The 25,845-nt window shown below is 45.4% G+C and overlaps 2 protein-coding genes across 4 annotated transcripts; both read left to right on the top strand.

Moving 5' to 3' along the window:
• Nucleotides 1-621: 621 nt before the first annotated feature.
• alg14 (ALG14 UDP-N-acetylglucosaminyltransferase subunit) lies at nt 622-13,456 on the top strand. Of its 3 annotated transcripts, none has more exons than XM_028969663.1 (6): nt 622-767; nt 1,690-1,890; nt 2,712-3,724; nt 4,658-4,800; nt 5,281-5,403; nt 12,861-13,456. In XM_028969663.1, the coding sequence occupies exons 3-6, from the start codon at nt 3,580-3,582 to the stop codon at nt 13,089-13,091; spliced, it is 642 nt and encodes a 213-aa protein (XP_028825496.1). In that variant the 5' UTR covers nt 622-767; nt 1,690-1,890; nt 2,712-3,579; the 3' UTR covers nt 13,092-13,456. The 3 variants fall into 3 exon arrangements, with proteins under 3 accessions (XP_028825496.1, XP_028825494.1, XP_028825493.1); XM_028969661.1 differs by having other exon boundaries at nt 1,690-2,071; XM_028969660.1 differs by having other exon boundaries at nt 1,690-2,914; nt 3,006-3,724.
• Nucleotides 13,457-15,802: 2,346 nt separating this feature from the next.
• cnn3a (calponin 3, acidic a) lies at nt 15,803-25,577 on the top strand. Its single transcript, XM_028966576.1, has 7 exons — nt 15,803-16,074; nt 22,232-22,353; nt 23,160-23,226; nt 23,518-23,655; nt 23,762-23,878; nt 24,234-24,380; nt 24,524-25,577. The coding sequence occupies exons 1-7, from the start codon at nt 16,018-16,020 to the stop codon at nt 24,863-24,865; spliced, it is 990 nt and encodes a 329-aa protein (XP_028822409.1). The 5' UTR covers nt 15,803-16,017; the 3' UTR covers nt 24,866-25,577.
• The last annotated feature ends 268 nt before the right edge of the window (nt 25,578-25,845 follow it).

Raw genomic sequence — 25,845 nt, 5'->3', positions numbered from 1 at the left:
ATCCTCTCGGTGACATGGGAGAAAAGACCGGTCAAAAGGTTCAAGTGTCCAGAGGGGATGGACCGTAATGTATCGCTCTCCTGGGGAGGGTGGGTGAGCATTTTTGAGCCTCCACAAAAAAATTATAAATACAGAAATCGTAAGCAGCGCATCATGTGCTCCATTGAGTGTAGGGTTTTCTCAGGAATACCTCACAGCATTTCTTTTCTTCTTTATTCAAAAATTTTTAAAGCATTTACCAATTACACAACAATTTATGGCTTCCTCTCTGTTCTTCTTCCTCGCCTCTCTCTGTGAAAACCACAACCAAACCTAACAACCGTTAAATAAATGAGGGGTTCACCGCTCATGCTCTGTTGCAAAAAAGAAACTTTTAAAATAGCCTTTCTCTGCCAGGGGTCCAACCACAACCACCAATTTCACGGCCTTAAAATGATTTTTAAAAGGCCTCTGTGTTTAGTCATCATGCAGGGGACAGGGTCAAGGGGCATATAATATTGTCTGCATAGCAGGGAGTTTGATTTAACAAACGGTTTCTCCCAGGACGAATGCCAGAGTCTCACTTACCATAGACCCTCGCTTTCGCTCTGTTCTTTCTCACACGAACTCAGATGGAGCTTGAAGAGCCACTCACAGCAGATCCCACAAGAGCAAAGACTCAGCACCAGCGCTACAGAAGTCACCGCGCTATCTGCAGCGCCACACCAACGCCGGCCATTAGGAAGCCGATAAGGATCCAGATGAAGGAGGGATTCTTCCCACAACCGGTCAGTGCAGAATTTGGCTGAATTTGGGCTGAATCAGCTTCACTTCGGGTTTTCGGCAGGAGTACCAATTATCATCTGATTAAAACAAACACCGAAGATTGTTGCAAACGGCGTGTTTAGTGCATTCCAAAAATATCTCAGACCTACCAAGCCAAGATAAGGACACCGGAGTGTCTCAACACTTTTCTAAACGGCTGAGCTATGGACTCTGAGATATGTTCATGCAAAATGAAAGGAGGGAATCACTTCAACTGGGATTAGGTCTTATTGTGAAAAAGCTGACCTACTCACAGGAGACCGTGATAAGATATAAAATGACACTGTTCTTGGCCATCGTAAGGTTGAGCGTTGCAAAATGTATTTGCAGGATTGTTCCCTTAATTTAAAGTGATGCTCAGTCATTTGCTCAGTAAAGTGTGTCATTAGTTTCCGTGTGTTTGTCTTTGAGTGAACATTTTTGCCATGTTCTTACAGTGTGTCCTGTAAATACTTCCTTCTTTTTGTTCATGAATAATTTAATTTACTCAGGGTGTGTACTTTCCAGCACTGTCTGACGTGTCACCGCTTGCGCTGTAATGTGTGCATTACTGTATGTGACGTTCCTCCTGGGAATCATGGGTTCCAGGCTTAAACACTCCATTCATGTGTGTGAGGTGTGGCATCAAGTCCAAGACTACCATAGACATCCAATAAAAAATCTACATGGTGACATCATCTAACTAAGCCATTCTGGACATTTACTGTAGACAGGGACGTGATGCAGACAATCCTCCCAGCGCCCACGCAATTTTTGTGTCTTAAGATAGCTGCGACCTAAATAAATAATTTCCTGTCCCTCCAAACCGCAGAAGAGGGACATTTTTTTTTTCCTTTTCATAATTCCTCACCGCCTGCAGCTTGCTTGTCTGTTTTAAATCCCCAGAGGCTGAATGCACCCTGCAGGCCGGCTGCCAGCCTACAGGAACAATGTGAGCTTTGTTCCAGAAGCCTTGCACAGATCGCCAGGCACCTCAGTCTCCAAGGAAACAGGTTCTCCTCCATATTTGCTGAGCTGGGCAACGGAGCTCACTTGAGATAGCTTGTTCAAGCACAAGGGCTGCTCGGGCAAAATCGGCGAGGCCAGGTGTGCCGCGTTGGAAAGTTTTTCAAGAAATCCATATATTCTGCCGAAATATGTCAATAGTAGGAATATTTTCACATGCACTGGCAGAGCGACCTTTGTTCTGTCGAATTGAGTTCCTGCTTTGTCAAAATATAGTGTGACCTTTGTTCAGTGTCAAAAAAACTTATTTCTGTCACAAAGGGTGAGTAATACACCACAGTCACTCCGCAGACAAAAAAAGAACTGTGAATGGCCAATAAAATGCCTATAATGCAATCTCACCCACAAGAAAAGATAAAATCCCCCATACTTCCAGTGGGTTTCGATTTGGACACATATTTTATTGTCCCTTAAGGACAATGAGCTTTTGTGAGGATCTTGAAGGCTGAACATTAATATTTTTTCAGCAGAAACATAAAAAAAAAAAAAAAAACACACACCATGGCCTTATGCTCTTTTACATAGAGAAAACAATTGTTCATTGACCTTACAAAGCCTCTGTGAAAATGTGTCGATGGGAACATTTTTGGGAGGAATAGAGTAGATTGCTCCCCTCCCTTTATCTCATTATATCTGTCAGCACCGTTCATTGTTGAACAGTCTGCCTCCAGGTGGCTGGTATGTGAACAAACGTAGAACATGCAGAAAATTAATAAAGTGCAGATACTTCCCTTAGTATCTGTAACATTCGTATTTTATATATACGTATTTAATATACATACAGCAATTGTTATTGCGTTGCGCTGTGCTTGTTCATGTTCGTGTTTTGTGCACATATGAATTGGTAACGGATTGGACTTTTCTTTGTGTTTTTACTCTTCACGCCCCATAAATGAACCCAGAGATTCCTGTTAAACCACAACAGGAATTCCATCGGCGCTCTGATAAGGCACAAATGAAACATTGACTGCTGTGATGAAATACGCCAGAGGTCCTGTCCAAGAAGCATGACAAAACCAATATCCAGAGCAGAAGAGACCTCACATTGTCTCTCACGTTGAGCCAGGAAGGTTGAAGTTTTTTTTTTTCCAACATTGTTCTGGCCGTAAGAACATTAGAAGCACTTGAACAACATAAGAAATGACAAATTGTTGCTTGTTGAAAATTGCTTATAAGAGAAGACTATTTATTTACAGAAGAAGGGCTGAACAGGGCCTACATTTTCACATCCTGTATACAAGGAAGGGGCTGTCCACAGGAAACTTTCAGCAACTACAGAAACACTTGAAAAGCTTGAAGAGGACTCATCAATACAGATGGTAAAAAAGGATGCCTAAGCCAAACATGGCCTGCTAAACTTAATACACTGTGCATGTTTTTTTAATGGCGAAAAGACAAAACGTGCACAATGCAACAGGTCACAGAATAAAAACGAGAAACACTTGGCTCTATGTCCGTCTTACTGGTGACTGTGAAAGAGTGAGAGAGACTGTAGTTCCTTTAATATCCAAAAGAGGTCGCTGTGTCCCCATCTACGGTATTAACAAACGCGTTTTTGGCCCTAAACGTGTGCCGTACGAGTATTCCGTGGCTCTTCACATTCGTGTTTGACTATTTTCAAAGAGTAAGCAGTCCCCCAGAACAATGTCAGCGACCCTTTCATTTATTTCTTTTACCTCTTCTTAATTTAAAGACGTTTATACGAGTGGCGACGAATCTGTCCTTTTTTCCTAAACGACGAGCTGTCTGGCTAGGCTAATCTGCACTACGATGCACGCCCTGTGGGGAATATTAGCCGGATTATGTTTGGTGGGGACAGTTTTGTTCCTGCGATTCTATATCGTTCTGCGAAATGGTTCGGACTGTAAACCTGGACGGAAGGGCTGTGTCAGCTTGCTCGTCGTTGCCGGGTCTGGTGAGTCACTATTTTTTCATTTAAAATTTTATCTTTGACACCACGATGAAAGGGACTGGGTTTCACTCGGGCACCCTCGCTGCGTGCTGATTGGTCGGTCCCCGTCCTCGTCGCCAACGTCACCAATGTCATCGATGAATCGGCTTCGGTGTAATGAACTGGTTGGCTGGCCGGTGACGTTAATGTTCAACAAACGTCCTCGAAACGCTCGCATTCTTTCTGCCCGACCAGACTGCAGCTAATGTGTAACTGTACGGTAACCTGTACAGAGGGACATTTCCACATGCAGAGGTTTAGGTTTCTGTTCTTACCACGTACAGTACAGGCCAAAAGTTTGGACGCACCTTCTCATTCAATGTGTTTTCTTTATTTTCATGACCATTTACGTTGGTAGATTCTCACTGAAGGCATCAAAACTATGAATGAACGCATGTGGAGTTATGTACTTAACAAAAAAAAGGTGAAATAACTGAAAACATGTTTTATATTCTAGTTTCTTTGCTCTGATTGCTGCTTTGCACACTCTTGGCATTCTCTCGATGAGCTCGTCACCTGAAATGGTTTTCCAACAGTCTTGAAGGAGTTCCCAGAGGTGTTTAGCACTTGTTGGCCCCTTTGCCTTCACTCTGCGGTCCAGCTCACCCCAAACCATCTCGATTGGGTTCAGGTCCGGTGACTGTGGAGGCCAGATCTCCACTTTTTGTTAAGTACATACCTCCACATGTGTTCATTCATAGTTTTGATGCCTTCAGTGAGAATCTACCAATGTACATGGTCATGAAAACAAAGAAAACACATTGAATGAAAAGGTGTGTCCAAACTTTTGGCCTGTACTGTACACGCAATAGAACAGTACAACACGATGTGCCGTGTTTTGTAATGTGGTACCAACATTCTGAGCTTCACTGACACCAATTTCTCTGTCTTTAACAGGAGGCCACACAGCAGAGATCCTGCGTCTAGTGGCAAGTCTGTCCCAGTCATATAGCCCTCGGCACTATGTCCTAGCCGACACAGACAGGATGAGCGAGGAGAAGATTCACACCTTCGAATCCTCCAGAGAGGAAAAATCTGTGGTACGCCAGGTTTAATTCCCACCCGTGCTTGCTTGTGGCAGGCCATTATATATCTACTAGAATATTAGTAGAGTAATGCGATTAATGAGGCTGTGCGTTAATATTGTACGTTAATTAGACACCATTGCATCTTATGTGGTAGTAGTAGCCTAGTGGGTAACAGACTTGAAATAGTCACAGGTTCAAACCCCACTTACTACCATTGTGTCCCTGAGCAAGACACTTAACCCTTAGTGTCTCCAGAGTGACTGTCCCTGTAACTACTGAATGTAAGTCACTCTCGAGTAGGGCGTCTGATAAAATCTTGAAAATGACATATTGAAGTGCAGGTCTAGTTGTAAACAGTAGATGGCATGCATGTCATGTTCAGTATTTCTTTATTACAGTGTGGTTTGACCTGTAATTTCAGTCCTGAATGTAGTGCATTGTCTGTCTGTCCAGATGACCTGGTTACTAACACTTTGCTGCTTTGTTTCCCAGTTTACGATCCACCGGATCCCCCGCAGCCGGGAGGTGCGTCAGTCCTGGAGCTCATCCGTCATCAGCACACTGTATGCTCTGCTCTACTCCATTCCACTGGTCTTCAGGCTCAGGCCTGACGTGGTGAGTCTTCACCTTCCACCACAATCAATTGTCAAGAATAAAAAATAAGATTAACAAAATGCTTCTCAATGTTGTCGCAAGCAAATGCATGTCTCTCTTGTCCTTTTTCACTGCTATATCTGGCAGCACCCAAAGTGAATTTGAATAGGAAACATAGTTGTTTTTGTTAAAATAATAACATAGAATTTAATACAATGTAAAAAATATTATTTGTGTATTTTTAGATTATTAATCATGATATTAGGAAATTCTACACATTTGTTTGTATAAAATATTCAGTATTGCAAGAATTCAAGCATTCAGACATCATGTTAACTAAGCTCTGCCCATATTCGTCACTTCTGAATGTGCTCGCTGTCAGCAGCGATACAGAACTCCCTTGTCAGCTCTGCTTGTACTGCGCTCCGGTCACATTAAAATGACTGACATGGATAAGTACAAAGACTGCGAGACGGATGGAAAAGCAGCCCGAGAAGCCCCCGGCTGTCACGGCCAGGCATTCAATAAACATTGGACTCACTGTAGTTCCATAAATGTAACACTTATTATTATTATTATATATTCATATTTTCTGGTCAAAAACCATCTTTGCGGCATAACGTCTGTCTTTTGTGAATGAGGTCGAAACAACCTGGGTTAGATGATGACAGATTTTTATTCCCTCTTCATACTGGTAAGGTGCCGAGTGTCCTGTTTCATGGCCTTCATGGGCATCTGTGTCCTTCGAAAGACTGCAGCCTCCGAGTGTTGTTAAATCAGACACCTTTGCCTACAGATCAGTTTCTATTTATGTCACTAGCTGTCACTGCCACACAGTGAATTTTGGGATGCATTGTTCCTCTAAGTGCTTACCCAGGAACCCACTCATTTCTGGATCACAGGGCACAAGGCATTGGCCATTAGCCAATTTCCAGTCATAGGGGCTGGAGTTTGTGTTCCTGGTTGTATGATGTATGAGTATTCAGATTGTGAAGAGGTCAGTTTTACCTTCTACGTCACCAACTAATTCCACTGCCGGTCATTCAGCAGTTTTCCTAATCCCATTGGATCGCTGACAGAAGATTACTGGTGGTGGTACTATGCTGGCAGGGAGTAGATTAACAGTTTGATTTGTGTTTTCTGCGGCGTCCTAATTGTGAAATCGCAGGAAAGGCATTTCTTTGGGAATGTGTGGAAGTGGTGTAACCTGCTACACAATGTTTTCTTTTTTTTTCCATTGATTGAAATTATAGACCCTTAATAGTACAGGTATCATATGTGCGAATCCTGGAAATGGTGTTCAAAGCTGTTTGTAATAATCAAGACGAAGTTTTTTTTTTTTTTTTGTAGTTGTCTGCTTTTTATTCACACTGACTCAGCAGTTGTGCATTTCCGATCCCACCCTCTTCAGTCCAAAAATATGCTCATGCTGCTCCCTCCAGTTGACCCCCTGAAAAAAAAAGATTTCCCAATGTAAACCGGACTAAAATTAGCTCTTTGCAGGCGCTCGTCTCGTAATGCATTCACGCGGTTACTTGTAAAGCCTGTTCGTTACGTGACAATTTGGGGGGGAAAGACGTTTGGGTGGAATTGAGACACAACTTTAGGGTGGCAGTAGCCTAGTGGGTAACACACTGGCCTATGACACAGAAGACCCAGGTTCGAACCCCACTTACAACCGTTGTGTCCCTGAGCAAGACACTTAACCCAGATTGTCTCCAGGGGGGACTGTCCCTGTAACTACTGATTGTAAGTCGCTGTAAATGTAAACTTGTTGGGGTGGGATGGTGTGCCTGTGGTTTTAGCTTTCTTTGTGTCTAAATTGCCGACAACAGCCCTATACTGTCCTCCTTTTGCTAAAAGAGAAAGCTAGTGAGTGTTGGGATTGCTATGAAGGAGAAAAGAGGCGAGAGCGAGAAGAGGAATGAACAGAGCAGGGGAGCGGGGTCTTGTTCGCAGGATGTGGCGGGACCTGACCGGCTCCGCGACCGGCCGTGAACCTCCGGCCGCTCCGAGCTCCGGAGGGAGGTTTCTCCCATCGCCGCCACAACGGGAGGCTGGGCTTGGGCTTGTGGGAAGGAGGGGGCTGGTTGCAGTGTGACTAAGCAGGAGCGCGGCCGTTCCAGCCCAGAAGGCTGAAAGAGAGAGAGTGTGGGGGCGTGCAAGGGAGCAGCGTTGGATCGCTCTGACCTGTCAATGCAAGATGGCCCACTGCTCTCTAATCTCGAATTAGCCTCCATTTTCCTGTGACTGGCGTCATTTTTCACTCTCCCCCTTTTTTTTTTTTGTTTGCTGGGGGGTACAGATTGCAGGGCTTGGACTGAGTGAAGCATGTTCCATTTTTCTTAAAGATAGCTGGTCACATGAGATGACGTTGGGTGGGCAGATATCTTAAGCTGTTTTCTTGTCCGCACCTTCCAAGACGATAAGACTGTGTGTTGTGGCTGCGTCCGTCTCGTGCTTCACCCTCTCGTCCGTTCAGATTGGGGATTTAAACCGCGTTTATCTGCGGAATGTCGGATTAAGTTGACATTATCTAATATCCTATGTTATGTGGTGTCTTCAGCAGGAGGGTCAATTCCAGGAGCCTCAACCGGGGGCCATTTTGTCCTTATATAGGCCCAGTGAGCTCAGCCAGTGGAATTTAATGGGGTCCCTTATTGGCCTGTAGGGGGTCAGCTCTTGGGAGAGTGCATTCTTGTGTGTGAGGGTAAGCTTTGTTTTTACCAAACATGAACATGTCTGGGAGGGACCTTTCGGGGTGGAGTTGGGGAGGGTGGGGGCTATGGTAGCCGTCTCTAGTGATGTTTGAATGCTTTCTGAACTGGGATGAGTAGAGAAATATGTGGTCACTGGTAGCAGGGTTCAACGGGGTAAACTTTGGGGTTGGCTTTGGGTGTTTCTAAGCCATAAAAGGAGATTTGGGAGATCATGGCACCCCTGAAGACCACTCCTTTTACACACACCACATCCAGATGTGTCAGCACAATCCAACGTGCTGACCGTGTCCCCACAGTCCCATCGGTAAGGAGAGCTGTACAGCTCAGAGGAGGCCCTTCCCCAAGTCATGTGGATGATCAGCTTCATAAACTTCAAGTGCAACAGTAAATTGAAATGAGAAGAAACTGATCAAAATGACAAGTGCATGAGGGGTTTTCCATCAAACATTGTGATTCCTTTGAGTCAAATTAATTTTCTGGTCCAGTGTATGTCAATGTTAGGCCATGTTAAATAAAGCAATATTATAACTGAGGCAGGTTTGCTCACACAGAGAACACACAGTGATATATCTGTGGGAAGAAATCCGTACCGGTCGCAATTGATGCAAATTCAACCCACCCCAGAGACTTATTATCTTGCACGAATGCTGTTACTACCGCCGTTACGCTGAAAATGTGTCTTCTATAACGCCCAAAAACATTGCGCCGGGCATTTTAGGCCACAACAGTCCTTTAAAAATCCAGTGACATCATGGAGAGTCTGTTCTTTATTCAGGATACATAAGGGGCTGCAGGTTCAGTTAACAAAAAAGTAGCTACGGTCCTTTCCCCCCCCCCCCCCCCCCCCCCCCCCCCCCCCCCCCCCCCCCCCCCCCCCCCCCCCCCCCCCTCCCGGCATGAGGCTGCGGCTGAGAGCCACTGGTGAGCCGAACCCGACTCCACTTATCCACATTTCTGTTTTCCTTTGAACATGCGCCCCAGTGCTTGTCCAACATATGTTTCATCTTAACCTTATTAGGACATTGCTGGAGAATGGAATGGAGCTTTGGGTTTGTTCGAGGGAAGATTTTCGCCTGTACTAGGATCACTTTTGCTTTTGGTGTGAGGTTTGGTCTGACAAAAAACCGACGGATGCCCTAACCGGCAGCAGTTCCCCGAGGCATTTCAGGGACAACGTCGAAGCATCTTGGGTCACGTAGTCCTGATTCCTGATTGGCTGTGTGAACTCTTGAAACCCGAAAAATGCGTCACCATACGTTGGATTTGTTTGACCAGTTTGTTTTTAGGCAGTCACAATGACAGACTAATCTTGCGACAAATCTCGCAACCAAGTTCTGAAATCCCGTTTGTGTAAACATGCGTACGGCAACATCGCTGTGGCTATGTGACCTCCAGGCATCCCCAGCTGTCAAAAATAATAGCAATAGAAAGGTCGCGTGTGCAGACGTCAATGTGAAACAGCTGTACAAACCCGACCCTTATCATAAATATGGGCTGGGAGTCGGGGGGGAGGTGCAATGATGAATTTAGTATATCTTTTTTTCTATTTCTATAAAATAAATGGTTCAGTATTTTTATTGCACATATACACATAACAAAGGTAAACCTGTAAAAAAAGCATGTATGACTTTGTTCGTTTGCTTGTACTGATTTGTATGAGAAATATACACGCACCATCATATTGGTATATAGAGTATAGTGTGCATAGAACGTTCCGGGCTTATCTCTTTACCTGGGCCCAGGTGTGACCTGTTCGGGGTTTTATTGTGGTGCCTGACCTGACTAGACAGCAGGTGTTAATGTTGACTCACGGTCTGGCGGGGCGAGTCAGGAAATGACACTCAGGCCGATGACAGGCGGGCGGCGACGCGCTCGCGATGAAGTGCGCGCGTTAGTGATAACTGCTGCGTCGCTGGTATGACAGCACCAGGTGTTTGGCATACGATTCTTCTAGTCTCGTTCAGCCAGTAGTCGTCACCAAGACTGGGTGAGACGTGTCACCGTCGGGTTGTGTGTGATCGTAAGCTTTTTTTTTTTTTTTTTTTTAATACTTCTGTGAGTAACGTCTGGAATGGCACACCTTGTAACCCAGCAGGTTTCTAGGAAAATTCTATCAGGGAATGATACTGGACTGGACTGTGTGTGTGTGTGTGTGTGTGTGTGTGTGTATATATTAAATTAATGCTAACTAAAGTTTTTCCTATACTGCTAGAACAGTGGAACATTGTGCAGGTGGACACATTTGAAGCAGCACCGAGCCTGATTGTGGGGTTCAGGGACCATCCCTGATGTAATTGATCTCCGTGTCCCTGCGCGTGTGCAGTTAGATTTTTGCACGGAGCCTGGGCTGGAGCGAAGTTCAGGGGAATGTTACCCCTCTAAGTCGGAGGCAAACTGCGGTGGGTTTTGGGTAAGCCACGCAGCTGTGCGGAGTTATCGCTTTAAACCGATAAGTCAGAGATAGCAGCTCATGTGGAGTGGATAAAGAGTAATTTGGTGTGTGTGTGTGTTTTACATGATTGAATTACGAATGATTTAGTGAGTCTGTCTATACAAATGCACGCTTTTCTAAAAAAGCAGATTCTTACCAGGTCATCCTTCAACGTGATTGTGTGCATGTTAGCATTGCTAAACAGCGCGTTTGCAGCCCACTGGAAGCAGAGAACGAGAGGCCTGGTGGGGCGGTGCTGAGGCCCGGGCCCTGCCAACTGAAGCATGTGCGGAATGTTCCGGGCGGCTCCACGATCACAGCTATACAAACGACTGGGTTTTACAGCATGTGGTCCCCCCCTCACTGAGAAAACGCCAAACCTGGCCAAGCCAAACTAATTCATTTCCAAAGTAATGGTTTGGGTGTACATTAGGACATTTGCAGCATTTATCAGACGCCCTTATCCAGAGCGACTTACAATCAGTAGTTACAGGGACAGTCCCCCCCTGGAGACACTCAGGGTTAAGTGTCTTGCTCAGGGACACAATGGCAGTAAGTGGGATTTGAACCTGGGTCTTCTGGTTCATAGGCGAGGGTGTTACCCACTAGTGATGTTCATGATCACATTATTAATATTAGTAAATTACTTGAGTTGTCATTGACATCATTGCTTAATACATATATTTACATGGTTTTCTATTTAAAAATTGCCAGAAACTGTTATAGTGACTCATATATACAAAAATCCTATTCTGCACATAAATCATAAAGATGATTCTAAAACATTCTGCTTGTGTTTGTCAGTCCATGACGCGCACCTGGACAGCACAGTGTCGGGGAGATTTATTTTCTGTTGACTTTGTGTCCAGTCCAATTTGCAGCCTTGTGATAGGCGGAGGGGGCGGTTCTGTGCCTGGCCTGTGCAGAGATGAGATGTTCCTGGGAGCTGTGGACTTGGCTTCGGAACTTGAAGAGTCAGCTCTTAGATGTTTGGCGATGATGACCTCACTTGTGACCGAGATCCAGCTGGGACAATGCTGTGAACTGTGCTGACGTCTCTCAGTCACAATGCACACACACATAGGAAGATTCTTCTATTTATGTTTGCATGCTGGGAACTGTAGAAGCAGTAATGAGCATTTCAATAGAAGCTGTATCACAGCTTCATATACAATGATTTATATGGAATGTTGTGCTCTGTGTGAAAAATATAATCTATATAGTACAGGCTACAAGGTTGGACACCTTCTCATTCAATGTGTTTTCTTTATTTTCATGACCATTTACGTTGGTAGATTCTCATTGAAGGCATCTATGAATGAACACATGTGGAGTTATGTAGTTAACAAAAAGTGGAGACCTGGCCTCCACAGTCACCGGACCTGAACCCAGTCGAGATGGTCTGGGGTGAGCTGGACTACAGAGTCAAGGCAAAGGGGCCAACAAGTGCTAAACACCTCTGGGAACTCCTTCAAGACTGTTGGAAAACCATTTCAGGTGACGACTTCTTGAAGCCAAGAGTGTGCAAAGCAGTAATCAGAGCAAAGAAACTAGAATATTATTTCACCTTTTTTTGTTAAGTACATAACTCCACATGTGTTCATTCATAGTTTTGATGACTTCAGTGAGAATCTACCAACGTAAATGGTCATGAAAATAAAGAAAGCACATGAAAAGGTGTGTCCAAACTTTTGGCCTGTACTGTATACACTCTGTAAACAATCCAACTGGCAATAATGACCAGTTTAGGAAACTGAATAAACTTTCCACTCTGTTTCTGCGTTCATCATTCAGGCCTTTGAGGTGTGTGTGCTTTTTTTTTTTTTTTTGCTTTACATGCCCAGTAATGGTGAATATTTGCAAGTTGCAATCTCCTCCATATAAAATTCATTATTTATATATGCTAGGGTGCAGCAAGGCATGAGTTTGACAGTAGTGCACTAGCTCCAGCATCATTGAAGGTCAACTCTCATCCAAATTTCTGAATGATTTCATCAGTACTAAAGAGGGGCAGAGGTTAGTGCAACCACAAATCCAGCTTCGGCACAGAAGGCGTGGCTCTGGGTGATGGATTCTCCAGACCCTCTCGGCCGTCTGACTCCCTTCCTGCGCAGCCCCGGTCCGACCTTGAACCACACGTGTGCGAGTGTGTCCGCCCGCCCATCTCCTCGTCCTCAGAACTGCTGACTCTGCCTGTCCCCTTCAAACTCCGAGCCAAGTCCGCCCTACACACTACAGCCATTCCGGAACAATTGACCCGACACAAGAGCAGGTCGGGCCCAGGTCATCCGAACACGTGCTGACCCGTGTGTGTTAATGCGTTTCAGGTGCTGTGCAACGGCCCGGGAACCTGCGTGCCCCTGTGTGCCGGCGGGCTGCTCCTGGGGGTCCTGGGGGTGAAGAGGGTGCTGATCGTCTACGTGGAGAGCATCTGCCGCGTGGAGAGCCTCTCCCTCTCTGGAAAACTCCTCTACCCTGTCGCCGACTACTTTTTCGTGCAGTGGGAGAACCTGAAGGCCAAGTACCCCAGGTCCATTTACCTGGGGAGAATAGTGTGAACTAAAAAAAAAAAAAAAAAAAAGACCTTTTTCATGAAGTCCCCCGAGGAAATTCTGCTCGCTTCGTTTATATTGGATGGCGGGACGCGAGTGATAAACAGGTCCGCGTTTCGTCACCTGAGCTTTCCGGTTTCACAACAGCCCAGAAGGGCGGCAGCTGTGCCTTTGTTTCGAGTTGTCGACAGCTCCCGTCTGTGTCGTATTCGTGCCAGGATGCCAGCGACCGGTAAACACGACTCCGCAAGACGCAGAAGTGCCATCGGCCTCAACGCACGCGATAGACGCCGTTTTACTGTTGCGTAATGAGCGGTTTTGTTCGCGTGCGTGAGGGAATTTCTCCTGTCTACCTCCATGTGTGATTTATTTTGGGTTTTTTTTTTTTTTTTTTTTTTTACTGGTCTACTGCAATTTACCCCTTTCAGCACCTCGCAAGGCTACGTACAAATTAGCGGTGTTCTTGCGACCTGGTATCTTCTCTGATTTGTACCCGTCCCACAAGGCCCACAACTAGATAAACACCGAATAAATTGAGCAACTGCACACTTCTCGTCATGCTTAACACGCTTTACTTTCTTTCTCTTCTTTCTTCACTTTTACCACCACAAAATGTCTCTTAATACAGGCACATAAAAAAAAATCTATTGTCGTGTATTGCAGAATAATTGAAGCCTTTTGTTTTGTTTTTTGTTTTTTTCCCACCCTGTTACGAGAGGGCAGAAAGCCACGCGGATTCTTTGTGAAATGTACTCTGTTTTATGCGCTGCGTTTCTGCTTTATGCCTGTCGGGAGGAAAGGAGAGAGCGTAACACTTGTCGCAAGAGGCCCTTCCTGCCAGCTTTCTTATTATAACCGCGCACTTGTCAGTGCTTTTCGAGGTTCTGCAGGGGTGAATTACATCTAATCCCGGTACAGAAGCGTTGAAAAGAGGGATTTAAGTTAAAACCAGGTCCCAGATCAGAAGCGACGTCATTTCAGCAAGTGTTACAGTAGGACGCGATGCACAGTCAGTCACATGATGCAGCTCTGTAGGCCCTCATTATGATTAGTAAATTATAAAATTAGAGATTTCTTGAAGGCTCAAACAGTGTGTTTACACAACCCTAATATTCAAACCAGGTTTTGTGCAGTAGTAAAAAAAAAAAAAAACAGAGAGACGGTCCAAGATGGCATTTGTCCCTTCTCGCGGTGTAGTGTGTGCTGTCCAAGCGCCTGGGTCTGCGGTTGCGGGGTGCCCAGGCCGTGCTGTGGCAACGCTCCAGTCCTGCCGGTAAAACGATCCGACTTTTGGGGGCGGGGGGGAAGCAGGGGATGCCTTTAAAGAAGTCTCCGCGGCGTCTGCGTCCGCGAGGAGCCGCCGCCGCCGCCACCCTCCCCCTTCCTAATGACAGTCCAGGGCTTCGGCAGATCTGCGTTTTCACTCGGGGACTTTCACTGCCGCCGTGTCATTATTAGACGGCCTGGGGAATATTAAGAGGTGACACTGTACCGCAGACCGGTTTAATTACCGCTCCAGCACCCGGTGGGTCTTGGGCGCTTGGAAGAACGGTTCCGGCAAAGACTCTTGACCCTCCGAATCCTCAGTATGTGAAAAGGTCACATGCTTATCAGCTGCCAAACTGACCCTTCTTTCCTGACATAGAACACTTAAAATTCTTCTGATAAGCACCCTTTCTTGCGGACTGTGTCAAAAGTTTACTGCTTATTCAACACATTTCACATGTGAATATTTTGCTTGGATGTCATTTAATTAGATGATAAAATTTCATTTTTTAAATTTTTTTTTTTTTTGTGCATTATATCCAGTCCCTTACTAGAATATTCTCCGCGATCAGTCCGTAAGGACAGCACCGTCCAGAAATGTGCAATCATAATTTACTGTCAAAACCAGTTTGGAGCAGGAGTGATGAACGCTTCTTCTGTTCACTCGCTCGCTTTCCAGAACCTCACAGTTGTACTCCGGGTCGCAGCAACTGGAGCTTTGGGCCAGACGCACACCACTCACCCACACAACCGCACCTACAGACAATGCAGAGACAAACACGCACACACACACACCCACACACACAGGTCTGTGCCAAGATTCCAACCCACAACCTTGGAGGCTGACCGCCGCACCACCGAGTAGCCTAACGTAATAAAGACGAGAAACTCGAAACGCCTATTGCATCTACGCGTTCAGTCATATTTCCAAAACACAGGCACAAATACAACAGTGTCCAGGTGTCCCTGTCCTCCGCAAAGACCCCTTATTTACCCACTACAGGCTGAAGAGATTTCGCCATCAAACAAAACCCTTTTGCCCTTGGACCTCCTGACTTCAGCACAGGGGAGTGACGAGGCGACGAATCCGGCCGAGTTGTGCGTCCACAGGCCACCATTTCCGACGGATGCCTGTTTAAAAGACTCACAACGCTGTTGACCGTCCACAGAAGACATTATGCAGTCATTTTAGCAACAAAAAAAAATCAAATAAAAAAAGAGATTCCCATCATAATGAAACGTGTTAAGATGCAGATAGGCGCCGACCTGTTAACTGGCCTTTAAGCCGCGGCGCTGTAACGGGACGCCGGGCCGCGGAGCCCCGCGAACAATGGGGCGAGTGGGGATGTAAATCCGGCGCTTCTGATTGGTCCGCGCAGGCCCGTCGGCCGTCTTGCGACATCTTTTTTTTTTTTTTTTTTTCTCGCACAAAACGCGGCTACCGGAGCCCGAAGTTTGCGAGTGAACGCAGCCTCCCTCTCGTGTGCTGAGCTCGGGATCGGACGGACGGACGGACGGACGGAGTTGCGCGGATTTTATTGTTTTTTTTTTGGGGGGGGGGAGTTTGTGGTGGTCAACGCGTCGCTGCTTCGTCGCGGGAACTTTGCTTTCCTGCTCGGAATCCAAGAAGCCCGACGGCGACTTCCACGTCGCAGCGAGAAAAGCCATGACCCAGTTCAACAAGGGACCGGCCTACGGACTCTCTGCAGAAGTGAAAAGCAAGGTAAGCTCTCCGATCGGACAGTCGCAAAAACAACGAAAAGAGGAGATGAGAGGAGGAGGAGGAGGGGGGGGGGGTTATCCCCGTCTTTCATTCCACCGATGTTCTAAATGTTCTGTTCTGATCTGTGTTCCAGAGCGAACCTCACGGCATGTACAATATCCGAAAAAGAATCTACGCCGTCGATTCATTCGTTTCATTCATTAGTGGAGATTCGCCAGTTCGAGTTTCCGAGACATAGAGCTAGACGAGCCTAGAGTGGCCGCGTCGCTGTTGGTTCTCTAGTTTAAAAAAAAAAAAAAAAAAAAAACTTTTTTTTTAGATTTTATTTTCAACGCTCATGTCAAAATACCCCGAAAGTGTTGAAGGCGAGAAGGCGGTTTCGGAGGGCGGCGTGATGTTCGCGTGGTGTCGTTCGTCGGGTCATCGAACCCACTTTTTCTTTTTTTTTTTTTTTTTTTTGGCCATTTGTCGCGTCGCTTTTTATTTTTTTTATTTTTTGGGGACTAAACGCCTCGGGCTTCGCGAGTGGTGCGAAGTTGGAACTCTGGACCCGCTTCCCCCCCCGCGGCCTGGTGCAGAACTCGGCATGAATGAAAGCCAAGCGCGGCTCATTGTTGTCCGCGCCGCCGCCGGGAGGAGCCCCGTTCAGGAGCGGCGAAAAACATCGTTTTTCATTATTATTATTATTATTATTATTATTGCCACCCTTCCATGTTAGGGACATGTACGCAAAGTGGTCTTTGGTTATTAAAAAAAGTGATAACTATCCAAAAGGAACCCCCCCCCCCCTCAAAAACAAAAAAAACATAGAAATATAGAGTTAGAATAGTAGTGCTCATTTTTCTTTCGGACAAAGATGCCAATGTTCTGTGGACTCAACTTTCAGACAAATTCACCTGGAGGACTGAGACTCTTCACAGACAGGAATAGCGCAGCCGGGTAGATGGAGCTCTGCATTCTTTCTTTCTTTCTTTCTTTCTTACCAGCCCCAAATGTATCCAGGAGAGCTGCTGAGAATGGAATTCCTGTTAAATGGATCACTCGTGACATCATCCGGCGTTCCGCTGTGGCTTTGGGTCTTCCAGGGTCTCCTGGCATTTCAGATATGAGGGCTGGTTGCGTTTCCTTTTTTTCTTTCTTTCTTTCTATCTTTCTTTCTTTTGTTTTTTTAATGCTTACAAATTCCTTTCCCTTTTTCGCTGGTAAAAGCAGCCTCAGCGCGGGCCGAGCTGCAAAAGTTCTACGTTCTTGAAATCACAGACGTATGCGAAGTATGTCCATTACTGTCATCGGAAAAACGACGACACCGTGGTCATCTGACCCCGGACAAAACGGTTACCTGTTCATTATGACCTGCCAGTGTGCATGCAAAAAAAAAAAAAAACTAAACTTTGCTTTCAATGCTGTGAAAACGTCGCCCCGCTTCTGTAAACTCACGTAGGCCTGCGGTTCTGCAACGCAGGATGTCCACAAGCCCCGTGGCTTTGGTCTGGCTGCCAGCTTCTGGCTTAAAGTTCTGTTATGTGCTCCGTTTGATGCTATTGTGTTCGTTCATCCCTTCTAATGTGCTCTTGGTTTTTGTTTCGTTTTTTTTTTTTCGTCTGCTCGGTCGGCAGGTTTGTCTTGTTTTTTTTCCGTGCGAGCTCCAGTAAAACCCTGCCTTCGGGGTTTCGATGTAGCGCAGGCCCCAGTCGGTACGCGTGCCCTCGAGGCCAATTCCAAGTTTTCCACGGCCCGCTTCCAAGGGACCTGCGTTTGGCACCGTTTTTGACTGAGAAGCGGGCCGTGTTTTCCAGTCCAGATTCAGTCTGCCAGTAAGATGAAGCCCATACTGTCAATCAGCGGGATCTAACCTAATGTGCAGTTTACAGGAGATCTTTTCCCTCAAGTTATTCCAACTCGGGGGGGGGGGGGGGGGGGAAGAGAGAGAGAGGTAGAGAGGTATACTGGGTCTTTCATTGTCCGGGGATTTGCTAATTTATTAGAGAATCGTAATTACGTACATATAGATATATAAGGAAGTAAGATATCAGTTTGTGTGTGTTATTTATATATATATATATATATATATATATATATTGATGATGATGATGCCACCAGACTTTATACTAAAACTTTTCTTCATTTTGACTGCTAAACCATGATGCGAGTAATCGCTTGTCCAGATGAGTGTTTTAATGCGGTCTCGGACTCAAACGTCACGGTTTTAATACGACTGTTCCAATCTGAGAGCCTGAATTGCCGAAACCGTCTCATGTGTAGAATGTTGTGCCCAAAACAATTACGAGGAGGACATTTCATTAGCAGTCATATGACGCTGGACGGGCGCTTTGTGTGTGTGTGTGTGTGTGTGTGTCTATGCCCCATAATAAACGGTTGAGTAAATTTCGTCCGAAGGAAGGCACGAGTTCTTCGCCGTTTGCGCCGTAACATCTCCGAACTGGCTGATCTTGTTCGCCGGGTTTGGTTTTCAGGCGTGTTTGGAACGCGCACCCTGTGTGAGGAGCTCGGAAGTGTCGAGTTTCTGACTGTAATCTGTCTTTCTGTGCACTGATTGAGCTAACTTCTGCTTTGGAGGTTAGACTTGGTTTGGCTCGGTTCTGTTGCTTTTTGCTCTGCCGACTTCTGCGTATCCGTCCGAAACTCTGGAGGTTTTTCCTGACTTTTTTTTTTTTTTTTTTTCCATAACCCGATCTCACAATGTGAATGATTTATGTGTAGACACCCTCGGCCTCACTATATCTGAACATGCTTTGTTTCTAATCCATTTGCATATAGGCTTCTTGTTCCTTTGTGTGTTTTCCCCACAATGAGGGTTTTTGGACCGTTTTTTGTTTTTTTTTCCCTTCTCTATTGTGTAGTATTCCGTTTAGTTTGGGTGGGCAAACGCTCGCGTTCTATCTGAATTGAGTCTTCCGGAAAAGAACAGCGGGCCGGTAAACAATCGCGAGGTCCCAAATTCTGCAGCAGCTTGGTCCACGCTGAACTTCTGGGAAAGGCCTGTCAGTGGCAAGAAGAACCTTTTTTTTTTTTTTTTTTTTTTTTGGAATGCGGCGCATTTCTGGTTGATGGACGTGACCGCGTGATCTCCTGTTCGTGCGCTGGCTGTTTGCCTCCTACCATCTTCACCAGCACGGTCTAATGTCAACTCGGATGGGATGGAAAGTGGGAGGCCGGGGGTGTGAGATCATTGCAGCGTGCTGACCAGCACGTTCCCTCATCTGGATTTTTGGTCCAGGTTGTGCTGAGGAGCGTCTCGGCCCTTTGCTGCCAGTTCTGCGGCGTGCAGGAAGAACATCCCTTTCCTGGAGCTATTGTCTCCTTTTCCCTTTTATTGCCCCCCCAAAAACCTCTTCGGCGACCTCGAGACGAGCACACGTTGGGGCTTGTGTTGACCTGTCAGTTTGATCATATTCCTGCTGGAGATGTGGTTGAATATTTAATAATTAAAGATGCTCAAGCACCTGGAACGTTGTCTAGTTCACTTCACTTCAGAGATATTGTCCCCGCCGTCTCCCTGCACTATGTGGTCTGTTTAGCATTGCTAGAGCAGGCGGTTAAATATTAATTATCACCAGATGGGCTAATTGGCCATTTATTTATTTAAAATCTGCAATACATTTACGACAGGCGGAATGATCAATCCGACCGCCATCAGTACTAATCGTACGAGCACCTTTTTAAAATGAGGTCCTAGCGCTATGTACCGTAAAGTCGGAGGTCTCTTTAAGGCTTTAAGGCATCTCCAGTCTGGGGTTATGATTTATGCCGGAACGCTGGGCCCATTCGGCAGCCCTTACCAGATGTTTGCTTGGTTTTGCGCCATCATTAAGAAACGTTCAGGCCTGTGTGGTTGGGGGAGAGCCTAGTGTCCCAGAATTTTCCACAAAGCCTTTTAACAAGAGAGCTGGATCATTTCTGTCTTTTTTTTTTTTTTTTTTTTTTTTTTCCAGAGAGCGGCTGCTAGATGAAGTGAAGTGAAATGGAGAGAATGAAAGGAAGGAGAAGTTTTGCCCTTTAGTCTTTGAAAGAAAAGGCCTGTCTGTGCTCTGATTCCCTCTCTTGTCTGACTCAAATTTCCCAGTGGCCACTGATTAATACCGAAATGACCGCTCCAGAGATGGTTGCCATGGATATAGCAGATCTCCCCGTTCTTCCATTGAGTTGTGTTTCGGAACGCAAACTACAGCAAATTATTATAATTTTTTATTTTTTTTGCAAATATGGCTGCCGTATTTGTGGCCTTGCCCCTTTTTTGTCTGTCATTATGTGAGGAAAACAGCCTTCTGATCCGACCTCAAATTGCACAGGCCGTGAAGGCCACAGTGCTTCGGGGTTTTTCCCTCCTCTGGTGACTGCTTCCATCTGATCTCAAATGGCCCTTTTCTTTTTGGCCTGCAAGTTCATTGGTGTCACGCTTTAGTTTTTTTTTTTTGCTTGTGAAAAGCTGTAATTCCCTTGTGTTTAAAAAAAAGTTAAGCTCGTCTGCTCACTTTTCCATTCGCCACAGCGGTGCGTGTCAGAGTTGCGTAAGTGGTGTGGCGGCGGAGTGCTAGTACTGGCGCACAGGGAGCACGTAGCGTTTAGTGGACGCAGTAGGGACGCCAAACAATAAGTGGACTGTGATGTGGAGCGGCGGCCAGATGTTTTCTCCAGGGTCCCTTCCTTTCCTCCAGCAGCAGCTCGTGGTTCTGACGGTGGTGGGGTGAGGTGTCTTCCTGCGAGGGGTATATGGACCTGTTGATGAATCTCGATTCAGCCCCGATGTACGGATTTGTAAATGTAGGGCTGGCCGGGACAATATAAAAAAATTCAGCAACCAGCTCTAATTACTGAAATGAAATTTTTTCAGTTTTCAGTTCATTCAAGTATTTACAAGATTGTTTAAATATTCTAAATTCCTCGGTCTTATTCGCTCATTCACAGTCTTGTGTGTGTATGTGGTTCTTTCTTTTTTTTTTTTTCGTTTTATACCTTCATACCACATGTATCACAGGCTAAACATCTGTGGGGCATATGGGTGACGTCCATGGCAGTAACATGCAATGTTCCCTGCATATTTAACAAGCGCTCCCCGTTTGTTGTGGTTCTGGGTTGGTAGGCCAAGCGCTAGTTATCCAGCGTCTCCTGTTGTCCTGCACTTAAGCCCACACTGCCGCCTGTCCCAGTATCTCCGGTGTTTTGGGTCTCGGTCACGGCCGCCGACCGGGAAAACCGGCCTTGTAATGGTACAGGCGAAAGGTCGTGTCGCTTCCTGCTGTCAGCGCAGCTCCTGAGAATAGAGCTCGGACGGATGTGAAGATCACGAGATGACCACTGATTTGGATTTGTCTGTTGCTGCTCCTGTTTCGCGTTGTGAGAGCCGAACGCTGGATCGGTACGTGCAGTGGACCGTTCTGCCAGGTCTGCGGCGCGTTTTGTGAGCTTCGACTTGGACTCTCTGTGGTGCAGGTGCAGAGCTCTTATCTTCAGTGAAGACAGCAGAGTGGTCCAGAGGTTGTGATATAATACAACATGACCACATTTGCAAAAAGACCAAAATTGAAGTATAATATAAACTGTATCTTGTTTTACATAAGGAATTGCCAGATTGGACAACTCTTCTCTTTTTAAAGCAAAAGATTGTAAAGACCTTGGTAGTAGATGTTCCAGACTCTGGTTGCCTAGGCACCAGTTTGAGGAGCTCATCTGCCAGTGAACTGTTCTATGGTTGTTGATCTGTACATCACTTTCGCCCACGTCACATGACCTCCTGAGGCTTGGTCTGGAAATTCCTGATCACGCTCTCATTGCCGTTTTGTCTCCTCTCCAGAGGGACTTCTCATAGTCAAAAAGTTAACAGGGGACTTCATTTTAGGACGCACACAGGACCAAACTTTTAGATTTATTAAGCGTTTTGTGGAGGGGCCCTCATTGGTTTGCAAAAGAATCTTTACTGTTAATGTTACATATTCGTTCCAGAGCTGCTGTGTTGAACCTCACGCGTTGAGTTGATTTGATGTTGTCCGGCTGACGAGGATCATTCGCACACCGCAGGCTGCTTTCTGCTTCATTCACAGCGCAGCCGTCTCTCACTTCCAGGACAGTGATGGTTGTAATATATGCAGTTGAAGTTGCTACTGCTTCATTTTTTTTTTTTTTTTCTTGTGTCTTTCAGATTGCGCAGAAATATGATCCTCAGAAGGAGGAGGAGCTGCGCTTCTGGATCGAGGAGGTGACCGGCATGCCCATCGGGGACAACTTTCAGAAGGGCCTGAAGGACGGGGTCATCTTGTGCGAGTGAGCGTGTGTTTAGTGTTGCTGTTTTGGCTATTTTTGGCTGTGTATGGGGTGTGTATATGTGGGTGTCTCGTTGTACAGTCTCCATATCATCCCCCAGGGGACCGCAGCAGATGTGGTGTGTGTGTTTGCTGCAGAGAGCTCTGTAGTTAACGCGTACCGTGCGAAGAAGGGCTGTCTGTAGCTGTCCAGCCTCCACGTAGATTTAAGTGCCTCGATATTCTACATAATCTGTCTGTAAATTGATGAAACTGACCTGTACGTCAGACCCTGCAAACATTTTTAGATGTGAAATATTTGAATATCATGAAACGGCACTTTTAAAATATATTTATTTAAATTATATTGCTGCAAACATTTGGCTTAATAGGTCCGAAAAGGGCTGTCAAACAATAGTGGTAAGTTGTGCCAAAAACATTTACCTTTGTAAATGGTATATTAAATACATAAAGTGGCCTTTTTTGGTTGGTCTGCCTATGAACCTCACGCACTACAACTGTGTCCCTGAGCAATACACTTAACCCTGAGTTGTCTCTGGGCGATTGTCCCTGTAACTACTTGTTGTGAGTCGCTCTGCTAAAATATTTTATTCAATTGCCATGGCTGATGGATCATGCTAGTGCCATATCTCAAATTAATACCTACAGAAGAATGCGCAATACAGAAACATCCGACTTCTAATATGTGTCATCATTTATACAGTCAATGGTTGATTATGCTTTTAGGGTTAAAGGTTTAGCCTTTTTGAATTGTCATTAAATGACCTTGATCACAATAGTCCTAACCAAGTGTTCTTGTTCTCCTAGGTTGATAAACAAACTGCAGCCCGGCTCCATAAAGAAAATCAACCACTCACAGTTGAACTGGCACAAGGTAACACTTAGATCTTTTTTCCCCTCCTCGATCAAATTTAAACCTTCTTATCTCAGAGGGTTAATCTGGTTCCACTCTCTTGCGTTATGGTGACTCGGGACCCCAGAAATAGCACTGCTGCAGGTTTAACTACATTACAGGGGCCTGGGAAATAAGTGTGGGCTTATTCACCATGATTTTGCCACTTCTGCTTACAATGGGGCCTTTATCAGATTTATTGCATCCTGGTGGTGTGTGTTCATTGGTAGTGGAGCTAAAAGAGAATAACTGAAACTCTTACTGTTCCCTTAGCTGGAGAACCTTGGGAATTTCATCAAAGCCATATTAGTGTATGGCCTGAAGCCCAACGATATCTTTGAAGCCAATGACCTTTTTGAAAATGGGAACATGACTCAAGTCCAGACCACACTGCTCGCCCTGGCCAGCATGGTATGCAAGTCTCAGTTCCTGGACTAACTAATTCATACTTCATAAGCATTGTGTGTGTATGTATGTTGACTGTAAGCTTTTTTTTCCCCCCTGTTGCATCCATTAGGCAAAGACCAAAGGCATGGACACCAAGATTGACATTGGTGTGAAGTATGCAGACAAGCAAGCGCGCCATTTTGATCAGGAGAAGATGAAGGCTGGCCAGTGTGTTATTGGGCTTCAGGTATAAAGATAAGAGTTTTGCGCTTGGGGAGCAGTGTGTAGGCACTGAACCTTGCTCACGGGGACCTCAGTGGCACGTTAGCAGTTCTGGATTTGAACCCTCAACCTTCCCATTCCTTACCCGTTAACACATCATACTCTACTACATTTACATTTACGGCATTTATCAGACGCCCTTATCCAGAGCGACTTTCCCCCTGGAGGGTTAAGTGTCCTGCTCAGGGACACAATGGTAGTAAGCGGGATTTGAACCTGGGTCTTCTGGTTCATAAGCGAGTGTGTTACCCACTAGGCTACTACCACCCTTCTACGGATAACATATACTATATATCCACTATACATGCTTTCATTCTTAGATGGGGACAAACAAGTGTGCGAGTCAGGCCGGCATGACCGCTTATGGGACCAGAAGACACCTTTACGACCCAAAGACGCAGGCAGACAAGCCTTTTGACCAGACCACTATTAGCCTTCAGATGGGCACCAACAAAGGAGCCAGCCAGGTAGGATAAGTTGCATAACTACATAATTCATAGCATATCATTTTCACTATGTCTAGCAAAAACATACTCCTTGATTTAATGATTATTATAGTTTTTAAAATAGTTTTTATTATTAAAACTGTTCTTTTTCTGCCTTCCTATAGGCTGGCATGGCTGCACCAGGTACCAGGAGGGATATCTTTGACCAGAAGGTGGCAGTGCAGCCGTTAGACTCCTCCACCATCTCCCTGCAGATGGGCACCAACAAGGTGGCGTCCCAGAAGGGCATGAGCGTCTACGGCCTGGGCCGGCAGGTCTACGACCCCAAGTACTGCGCGTCCCCAACAGAGCCAATCATCCACACCAACGGCAGCCAAGGCACAGGGACCAATGGCTCTGAGATCAGCGACAGTGACTATCAGGCCGAGTACCAGGAGGAGGAGTACCAGGGCAGCTACCATGACGAGTACAGTGGGCACTACAACGACCAGGGCATCGACTACTAGCCAGTGTAGCACCATTAGTCAGAGCAGTATTAACAACAGTGTATATCAACAGAGCAAGTCTTTTGCTATCCTCGCTAGTCTTCCTGAATTATTTTTTTTTATTATAATTTTTTAATAATTTTTTTTAAATATTTGCCTTTTTTCCCCTTCATCTCCTGTTTGACAGTAATTTAAATTGATGTTAATTGTACAATGTTCTTAAGAATCAACATTCCTTTTCTTTTCTGAAAGAGACGAGAAATTTTTAAATTTTATGAAGTACGGATTACTGTGAATTCCCTTTCTGCCAGCTATGCAGCCTCTGCATATTGAGTGATTTTCATGATTTTACATTTCAGTGGCCATTGTCACTGTCTGAAACGCTTCTGCTTTCTCTGTAAAAAAAATTAGGACTATCTTCTAGTTTGCCTGAAAGAAAATTAAGTCAAAGTGTGAACATTTTATACTTAACACCACAGTTTCACATCATTCCATTCCATTTTTTAAAAAGAGTAATTTCATTAGACTGGACCACCAAAAAGGTTTTTTTAGATCTCATGCTTGTATTGTAGGTAGGCTTGTTTTGTGCCATGACATCTAATGCTCTTTAAAGAAAGAACAATCCCAGGCTCCCACTGTATTTATTGCCATGTCTCTAGCCTTTTTTCTGTCATATGGCTCTTTTTTTATGAATAAATTGTATGTCTCAAATAAAGTCCAGAATGCCTTGGTTCTACAAGCATTTATATTCACAAAGACTTGGCAAGTTCATTTTTGTTTGTTGAATCGCTTAGAGAAATATGGTTTCACGTTTCCCCCATAAAAATCCAAGTTGGTTTTTGAGCATTGAATTGAATGTCTGGCTTGCAGGAAGTACTTTTTCCACCTTTGTGATTTGGGTCTCTGGACTTCATATGCAGTAGCTGCGTGAAATGGTGGTTATTCATCCTTTTTTGGGGGGCTTCATTAGGTGGCTCTCTAAGCCCTGAACATTTTATGGC

This window comes from Denticeps clupeoides, chromosome 2 (genome assembly GCF_900700375.1).
Source record: "Denticeps clupeoides chromosome 2, fDenClu1.1, whole genome shotgun sequence".
In the NCBI taxonomy this organism is placed as follows: domain Eukaryota; kingdom Metazoa; phylum Chordata; class Actinopteri; order Clupeiformes; family Denticipitidae; genus Denticeps; species Denticeps clupeoides.
This window is presented reverse-complemented; position numbering and strand designations above follow the sequence as displayed.